Below are 9,202 nucleotides of genomic sequence, written 5' to 3' on the forward strand. Positions count from 1 at the left end.
GTGAGGGCCTGGTTTCTAAATTGTTCTTTGTTCCTAGTTGGCTGCTGCACAGGCTGCTAGGAAGGAATCTTCCAGATCAAATGGTCTCAACACTTAGAACAGAATGTTTTGAGATGGAGCCATAACATTAAAGGTACAGCAGTGATAATCCTCCGGCCATGCTAGCTAATGGAATGATGGCCGTTGGAGAAGACTGATCTAAAATCCTGGCTGTCACCATATTTTGCAGCTATTATTCCTGCTTTATTTAAAAGAAAGCAAATCAAATTTCAGGTGCAAATATAGTATTTAATGACAATTGACCAAGGAAAATTAAATCTCAGTGGAAATCACATCCATAATGTTTATACATCACTTGATCAGGCAGGCTTTACATATTCAATAATACAGTAAGATAGCGTGAAACTACAGAAGGTGGCTGAATCAGGTTGATGGTGACTCTTCCCCACCAAAATTAATCAGACCTGTTTAGTACTTTGATGAGATTGCCAGGAAATCCCAGGACTGTTGGCTAGATTAGAAGTCAAGAGCACGGCCAGAAGTCAAGGGCACACGTCTTCTGTACTGCTTCCAAAAAACCACACAGACACACCTATGCACTCAGCAGGAGTTAAGAATGTCTTTACTTTTTAAAAGCGGGGTAAAATCACTGCTGCACATCCAGGCCAGCCCAGGATGAAGCTGAAAAAACACTTGCTGAGGGATGTTTTTTGAGTTTGTGGGAGAACTGAGAGCTGAAGCAGGGTCTCTGCTTCTTAGCTAACATCCTTGCATAAAAGAGTAATGGGAACAGGCCATGGTGGCTTAATTATGCAGTAAGTCCTACACGCAACAAGTCCAATTCTCGGCTTCTCCAGTTAAAAGAATCAGGTAGTCAGGGAAAGGAAAAACCTGCCTGAGACCAGGAAAACGCACTACTGTACTCAAATAAGCCCTGGATCTTGGGATTTACTCTTATCATTGAAAAAGCAGTAATTTTCTCTTTTGCATATTGAAACAGGAACAAACACTAACGGACAAAGAATCGGTGACTTTCTTTCTCTGATCAAACTGAATGCTTGAACAGCAGGAAATTCTGACACCACCAAGCCGTAAAACATCTGCTTGATATCCACTCGCTCACAAGATTCTTCAACGCCTACACTCACAAGTTCAAGAAAGTGCTAGTTGATGGATTGATGGATGGACAGACAGACTAGAGATGTTCACCGACATTGGAACAAAGGCCACAATAAACAGTACCTCACTTCCCAGGAACAGCCCCCTCTCCCTTGTAAACCACAACGTTCTTGTCGGTTTCATATACTTTGACTTTATAAAGGGTCCCCCTAGGAAGGCACTTCTGGAGATTTTCCCAGATGAACACAGCGACATTTTCAGTAGTACTGGGGAGTAAAAAAAATATATATATGAGAATTAGTTACTCTGCCCTTCTAGTTATATTTTTATCACCTGCACCGTGATAAAAAGGGAAAAGCTGCTTCTGCTGCTATGTTGCTTCCTTCTGCAGATTCCTGCACAGCAACATTGTTGAGGAACTCTACACAACAGCCCCAACACGCCTTAAAGATCATCTGGTTGGGACTGTGTGGTCCAGTAGAATGAAACACATTCAGTCCTGATTCCCCCAACAGTGCAGAACACTGACTTTAAAGAACAGGTGTCTAGACCTCCTTGCCACTGGCAGGGGAAATCTCCTAAGCAAGCAGGCAGTCTTTCCCAGAAAGTTAAAAAATGGCAGGAAGAAATTGGAGCGACCTTTTACAGGCTTTTTCCTCCTGCCGTAACATTAAATTTCCCCAAAGTATTTATGCAATCCAGGGTCTTGTAAGAAGAAAACTCAAAAGCCCTCTCACACCCCACATTCAGGACTAGAAAGGGGGCCTGCCCAGGGCAGGGAACAGAGGGTTGCCTACCTGACAACATCTGCGAAGTAGGGCACGTCTTTGTCCAGATTCTTGTGGTCAAGAGGTTCCATTATGGCTTCCTAGAGGACCAAGTGATTAGACATTTAGGCCCATGAAAGACACCCCGGAATTTATTGGACCGGTTGGTGACCTGTCTCATGTGGCAAAGTGGAAGACAAAGGTGTGATGGCGTGAGTCAAGAGCTCCGCCGCCATTTTTGCAGAGAAGTGAGACTAAATAAATGTGTAGCCTTCTACTGACTGTTTTCTCCTATGGCAAAAATTCCTCCTCTCCACCCACCAGTAAGATCTTAGGAGACAAGTGAATGGCCTGCCTCCATCCCCTGCTTTCATCTGGAAGGCTACGGCATCCCCTTGCTTCTGATCCTCTGTCCACATGTAGGAAGAAGCTGAGGTCCTCAAGCTGCGCTCAGCACTTCCTCATGTGCACTGATCCCCCTTCCCCGTTACGTCATAGACTTTTTGTCAAGGCCCGTTCCTTGTGAAGTCCCTGAGCACGGTTCATCTCTGCTGGCAATCTCTGTGAGGAAAAGGGTGTCATTACCTCCATGTAGGCACTGAGATCTGTAAGGTTGATCACCATCCCTGTAAGAGGATGGATCTAGAAAGAAAATACAAAAGGGATGTGACTTCATGCAGCCCTGCAGAATTGTCTAGAAGTCTCTGCAGCTTCTTCACTAGCCTGTTGAGCAGATCCGGCTTTACTCTGATATGGCAGATCAGAGTCCCGTGCCATGGAGACTCCCAGCAGCTCCTCAGGCACAGCTGCTGTTTTTCCAGACTGACCTGATAAAACAACATTATCCATTCCACACTACAGTTGGGTTTAAGAGATCCAAAATTAATACCTGGGCTTCTTTTTGTTTTAAGAGAGTGGGATGGAGCACCTGTTTGAATTTTTTTGCCAAAAGAATAGGAAAGCTCAGACTGCCCGTGACATTTCCTCCTGTTTTGCATCCAGCCCACAGTAAGGTATACGTGGTCCTCCAGATCATGTCCAATTTCCAGCAGCCTTGGGCAGATTAGAAGAGAAATTGGTAATTTGTATTCCTGGCAACTCCCTCAGATTTTCTAAGATGAAACAGCTTTTTATCAGATCAGAATGTGATTACTGTATCTTGTTACCCTAAAAAGAGGCTCCATCTTGCCCAGCTTTGATTAAACAGTAGCAGGGCCTCAGGCTGATGTCTTTCTCAACATCAAGCACTTAAAATCCTTTTGGGGAGATGATCTGGACTGAACTGGGACCTGCATTATGAAGTCCGAGTGGCATCACATCTGAGAAGAAAGGGAGAAAAAGTAGAGTGTGCCAAGCAGATAGAGCTTTGCACCCTGGGGGCTGAGGAACCTATATTCAGAAATAACTTCCAATGGAGAGAGAAATATTTTTTTCCTGCACTCAGTGCTAGTACTAGCAGAGAACATTCTCCTTCTAGTCTAAACTGGTAAACCATTATATGGAGATAACTTGATTAAGACTTCGTAAAATATCACAAAGCAAAGTCTGCTTAAAGTCCACTGAGAAGTTCCAACAGAAGAGAGTATCTGTAGCTCAGGGCTGAACTGTAACTCCATCAGTGCTTTAGTTACCTCGTACCTTGGGTCATGAAACATCCGCAAGCAAACAACCAAGCTCAAGAGCACCAAGGACCCCAAGTCTATTGTTGCTTAAGAATCCAAAAGATGTTTAAAATCTGAAAAACACTTCACCTACCTCTCCTTGCACAGTTACTTCCACTAGAAGAAATGAAAAGGAGCAAGAAGAAAATATCAGGTCGGGATGTGGATTTCACATTAAGATAATCAGCTAAGGAGATAGATACGTACAAAGCACAGAGAGCTTCAGCCAGGAGTTCAGGAAAGCTTCTAGCTTTCCCACTGTATTTCATCAATTAATAAAAATATGAAAACAAATACAGGCAGTCCTCACTTACCGATGGTAATTGGGACAAGGAACTCTATAGTAGTCATAAAGTGTGATGTCACATGAATGCGCCAACTACAACGGCAGTTGCAGAAGTCCCATTTGCCATCGTTAGGTGAATCCCGCGCAGTCGCAGCATCCTGTGATTATGTGATCGCCATTTGCGACTTCCTGCAGGCTTCCCCATTGACTTCGCTTGTCAGTCAGCAGTGAAGGTTGCAAATGGCAATCATGTGACCACGGGATGCTGTGACATCATAATTGTGAGCCAGTTGTTGAGACCCGAATCGCTGACAGCCACAACTGCGAGGACCCATTGTTAAGTCCCAGTTGTTCACCGCCTAGTAATTTCAAACGGTTGCTGAACGAGTAGCCATTCAATGAGGACTACCTGTAAGTATTTGCTAGCCAGAAGAAGAAAATCATTCAAATAATACTTCCCAAACTGGTAATGCCTGTATGTTGCCATACACAGATTCATAACTGGCTGTGTTCTGAAAGCAATGTATAAAAGCTTGTGGGCTTCAGCAAGTGTGCAAAATGAATAATTGCACCCACCCACGCGCACATAAAAAGTCCATCCCCGGAGTGCAATTTTCACAGGATGAAGGGCCCTGGGGCGGGTGAGTTTTCGCTCCAAAGGCCTATCGCTCTGTGGATGACGGGGCATCCAATTGCAGCAGCCTCTTTCTAAGGCACCCACAAGCAGCAGCCCGCGGCCTCTTTCAGAGCATCTGTCTCTCGGGCGTCTCTTGGCTTAATGCTGCCCACAAAGATGGAGGTCGTCCCTTCTCACCTTTATAGTTGTGGCCGTGGCCATTGGGGTTGTTACACTTTCCAAACAGTTTCTGGTTTTCTTCGTCGCTCAGCAATGTGCTGTGGAGAAGGAGGAAGAGGACATTTTTCTTGAAAAGAGATCTACCTCTATGCAATAGGCTGTGAGAATGGCCTCAGGAGGCAGGAGAAGAGCCACAGCCTGGACAACCATCTTGCGAAAGGTACCTCAGCCCACAGAAGAAGAGGGGGTGCAGGAAGCCTTTCAGAAGGGACCCTCCCTAGTTTTGAGGAAAGTAAAATTAAAGGAGGGGAGAAGGGCTTTCAGACCTGCAAGGTTCTGTTACTGTCACCTTACAATAAAGGTTGTGTTACTATTCATGATACAGCCAGTCTGGTGTCGTGGTGAAGGCACCAGGCTAGAAACCAGGAGACTGTGAGTTCTAGTCCTGCCTTGGGCACAAGGCCAGCTGGGTGACCTTGGCCAGTCACTCCCTCTCAGCCCTAGGAAGAAGGCAATGGCAAACTACTTCTGAAAAGCCTTGCCAAGAAAACTGCAGGGACTTGTCCAGCCAGTCTCCAAGAATCAGACACGACTGTATGGATTAAAAAAAGGTAATGGTGGGTGCTTCTTGTCTGGACTACCTCGAAGGGCTGACACCCCAAGGGATGCCCATCCAGCTCATGCGGGCCTTCGCCATCTGGGCAGGCTGGACCAACAGCCAGGACCCCAACACAGGTGTCCAAAGCAGGCCATGGTGGTGAAAAGGGCCATTTCAGGGAAGAGGAGCTGGATTCGGTTTCCGGTGTCCGAAGGGGGGACATGGACCCTGCGTGAAGCCCCACAGAGGGAGCTCCAAACTTAGGATAAGGAGGAATTTAACCTTTTAAACATTTTTATCTTGGATTATATATATTTTTTTATTTAAGAACACAGTTTTTATTGTATTTTAATGACTATTTATTCTTGTATTGTTGTAAACTGCCCTGAGTCGCTCTTTGAGCGAGGTAGATTAGACAGACAGACAGACAGACAGACAGACGGCAGTAATTTCTGGCCGCGAGAGCTCCGAGGCAGGGGGACAGCCTGCCTCCCGGGGCCCGTCCCTGGGGCGGGGGGCCCAGGGCCAGGTGGGCAGCCGTTGGCCTGGAATGGCCAGAGGGTGCCTGCCCTGGCGGGGGGGCAGACCAGGAGCCCTCCAAGGTCCCTCCAACCCTCGGATTCGAGGCAGAAACCTGCCGCGGGCGGCACCGTGCCCCGCGCCCTTCCAGCCTGCTCTCCCCCAGGCGGCCCTCTCAGTTCTTCCGATACCTAAATAAGAGCAGCCACCCCAGGCTTGGGGGCGCCATGCCACCCTTTCCCATGCGCTCTGCACGCGCTCAGGAGCCCTCTCCCCGCCCCCCGCCCCCCGCCCCCTCACCTGTGCAGCCGGTGGGAGGCGCTGAAGGACGCGCAGCGCGAGACCCGGGCCCACCGCGCGGGCGGCGCCATGGCAACGGCTCCTCCTCTCGGGCGGCGCCGCGCGAGCGCGGAGGGGCGCCCCGAAGCCTCGGCCCCGCCCCTCTGCCCAAGCCTCGAAAGGGCGGGCCGCAGGCGGGAGGCGGGGCCGAGGGAGCACGTGGCGGCGCCCGGCGAGGGAGGGGCGGCGCAGGCTGGCGCAAAAGGGCGCCCCGCGGGCTGCGGGGTCGGCCGCTGCAGCGCCCTGGAGCCGACCTGGGCTCCCCGGCCCGGACAGGGGCCGCTGCCAAAGCGACCGGCCCTCTCTGGCTGGCCAGGCGTTCCCGGGCGTCCGGCCCAAGGAGGGCGACACGCGCCCCCCGTTCTGCCCCCGTCGCCTTCGAAATGGAAGGCTGAGCGTCTCTCCCAGCCTCCGTAACGAGCGCCGCCCGCCGGTTAACCGGCACCGCCGGAAACTGACCAGCCCTCGGCCGGCGGCTGCGGCCCCCCGGCCGGCTCTGGGGATGCGGGTTGCCCGCCGCGCGCCCGCTTCCCCCGCGCAGCGCCCTCCCCTCCCAGGAGTGGGAGAAGTGCCGCGGAGAAACGGGGCCCCCTTTCCGGTGGCCGGGCCCTCCCCGGCCCGTTCGGATGGCCGGCCGGCCGCCCCCGCCCGATGGCCTCCGGAGGCGGCGGCGGCGGCGGACGCTGCAGCCGCACGCCCGGGGGAACTGCGCGCTCAGCCCGGGGAGCGCCCGCGGCTCAGAAAGAGCTCGCCCGGGAGCTCGGAGAAAACCGTCGGAGGCTCTCGGGGCAAACCGTGTATTTTTTAAATTATTCTCACCGTAACGGGCTTACAGTAAGAACTGCAACTGGGTTGCTTCGCATCCACCTTAGAAACACAGACTGGTGGAATTTGAAATGGCCTTAAGATCATCTAGTCCCACCTTCTGTAGCATGCAGAAAAACCAATTAATAATCCCTCCTCAAGAGACATCCAGAGGTGGAGAACCCACAGCCGCCGAAGATGTGTGGACATCAACTCCCAGAATTCCCCAGCCAGCATGCTGTTTCTCTGCATCATGTTTTGGATGTGCAGGAAGAAGATGGGGGAAGGTAGGCTGAAATAGAAGGCCATCCCTCTGGATCGGGTGCCTGGCAGGAGAGAGGCGGTGCCCCTTTGGCATCCTCTGGGTCCCACTCTATCAATAGCAGTGGACAGGTTTGCAAAACATGCCTAATCTCATTAACAAATCCACCCGCTTTCTGGCTCGCACCAAAAACTGAACCATGAGCTAACCCCTTGGCCTGGGGGAATTCTGAGAGTTGAAGTCCACACTTCTTAAAGCTGCCAAGGTTGAGAAATACAGCTGTAGACAGTTGGACAGATCTTACCATCAGGAAGTTTTCCATTATATTTAAATGAAATCTCGACAGCTGTAATTTACACCCATCATTTCTGGCCCTAATTTCCATGGCCATGAAAAACAGTTCCTGACCTTCTTCCTGATAGCACCCTTTTATGGACCTGAATGCTGATGACCCCCCTCAATCTCCAGACTGAACATAAGTGCCTTATGAGCAGCCGGCCCTGCAGGCACCCCCTCCCCACTTCATCTGCTGGGTGGGCTCCTGATGAACTGCATTAAATTGTGATACCCCTGGGAAGCTCACCCTCAGCTGAAGGCTTGGAATTGGAGCCTGCTGCTAGCTGCCCCACTTGACTGGAAAGCCTTCAGAAATTCCTGTAAAGGGATTATCCTCAAACTTCCCAAATCCAGACCTTTCGTGGCCTTCAATTCCCCCCTCCCCAAGCTGATCACAAGGGTAGAACGTGATGGCGCCAACAGCCTCTTAAGATCTTGGCGCAGGAAAAGCCAGCGCTTTCCAAAGCATGACTCTTTACTGTGGAAGCTCTAGTTAGCTCAAGATGTAATCCACAACCTGTTTTTAGAACATTCTTGGCACTGGAGAAGACTTTCCACCCAGGAAAGTAGAGCACTTGTTTCCAAACCCTCATTGGATGGATGTGGGTGCCATTAATTGTAGGACAAATGGCACCTAATTGAGGCTTGTCCTGAGGAATCCAGCCTGATTACCAATCAGGATATCTCTAGAACATCCTGATGCCCTCATTGTTTTATCATTATTCATTTAAATCCCTTTGTTTACAGTAGGCCTGTTCCAATGCTGACTGCAATCTGCATCCAAACCATTGTCAAAAATAATTTACAGTCAGGATTTGCTGCTGGGACAGAAGAAAGAACTGGTCTCTGTCTAAGCGAAGACTGAGTTGGTTTCAGCTGTGTGGAGAGATTAGGGCAGCATTTCTCAACCTTGGCAACTTCAAGCTGTGTGGACTTCAACTCCCAGAATTCCCCAGCCAGCCATGCTGGAATTCTGGGAGTTGAAGTCCACACAGCTTGAAATTGCCAAAGTTGAGAAACGCTGGATTAGGGTGTTGGACTGGGAACAGTGAAACCCAGTGGAAGACTTTGGGCTTGCAACTTTTCCACTTACTCCCTTCTTCCTCCCCTCAGCCCACCATACAGGGTTGTTTGGGGAATAAAGTTGGAGGAGGGATTATTACATACCCTACCTTGAGCTCCTAGAGGAAAGACTATTATAAAGATTATTATAAATCTAATAAAGCTAATTAAGCTTGTAAGGAATGCCTGGTGTCTGGGTCTTGGCTACTGGCTTTGTTTCAAGAAGCTGTGATAAAAGGAACTAGGCCAATAAAAGGGAGAGACCAAGTGCGTAAGGTGCAATTTCGGTTTAATAATTCCTAATACTTTGGGATCTAGCAAGAAGGGAAAGATGGGTCAGCACCATTGTAACTCCCTTGGGTTCACCACGTGACTTTTGAAAATGGCACAGGAATCTGTCTTGAGCAATGCAATCCGACATACATCTCCAAGTGCAAGGGAAGTAATTGGACTGCGCAAGTTGGCTTCGACTCACTGGCGTCATGCTGCGGAAACCAAGCTGTTTGCCTCACCCAAGCACAGCGATGGTGCAACGCTCCTTGTCAAGACAGGCCGTGTCACTCTGACAGCATCTACTGGCACATCCAGTATCTGAAAGAGGCACCTATTGAACAAAACGTCTGCTTAGCTCAGCCCTCCGGTGATGGTCAGGC

At 49.9% G+C, this 9,202-nt stretch overlaps 1 protein-coding gene across 3 annotated transcripts; it reads right to left on the bottom strand.

Annotated features, from left to right (window-relative positions):
• Nucleotides 1–267: 267 nt before the first annotated feature.
• PTS (6-pyruvoyltetrahydropterin synthase) lies at nt 268–6,154 on the bottom strand. Of its 3 annotated transcripts, none has more exons than XM_063310993.1 (6): nt 6,047–6,154; nt 4,648–4,727; nt 3,642–3,664; nt 2,472–2,528; nt 1,917–1,987; nt 268–1,385 (listed from the first exon to the last, which is right to left on the bottom strand). In XM_063310993.1, the coding sequence occupies exons 1-6, from the start codon at nt 6,115–6,117 to the stop codon at nt 1,244–1,246; spliced, it is 444 nt and encodes a 147-aa protein (XP_063167063.1). In that variant the 5' UTR covers nt 6,118–6,154; the 3' UTR covers nt 268–1,243. The 3 variants fall into 3 exon arrangements, 2 of the variants coding, with proteins under 2 accessions (XP_063167063.1, XP_063167064.1); XR_010068463.1 differs by having other exon boundaries at nt 1,354–1,385; nt 2,472–2,713; XM_063310994.1 differs by lacking the exons at nt 268–1,385; nt 1,917–1,987 and having other exon boundaries at nt 2,396–2,713.
• Nucleotides 6,155–9,202: the final 3,048 nt, after the last annotated feature.

Source organism: Candoia aspera, chromosome 9 (genome assembly GCF_035149785.1).
Source record: "Candoia aspera isolate rCanAsp1 chromosome 9, rCanAsp1.hap2, whole genome shotgun sequence".
In the NCBI taxonomy this organism is placed as follows: domain Eukaryota; kingdom Metazoa; phylum Chordata; class Lepidosauria; order Squamata; family Boidae; genus Candoia; species Candoia aspera.

Excerpts from the sequence above, each read along its gene's own strand:
- PTS (XM_063310993.1), bottom strand. The coding sequence starts at position 6,117 with ATGGCGCCGCCCGCGCGGTGGGCCCGGGTCTCGCGCTGCGCGTCCTTC. Across the intron at positions 2,529-3,641 it reads AAGTAACTGTGCAAGGAGAG|ATCCATCCTCTTACAGGGAT; the intron begins GTAGGTGAAGTG and ends TTTTCTTTCTAG. Across the intron at positions 1,988-2,471 it reads ATCTCAGTGCCTACATGGAG|GAAGCCATAATGGAACCTCT; the intron begins GTAATGACACCC and ends TTGGTCCTCTAG.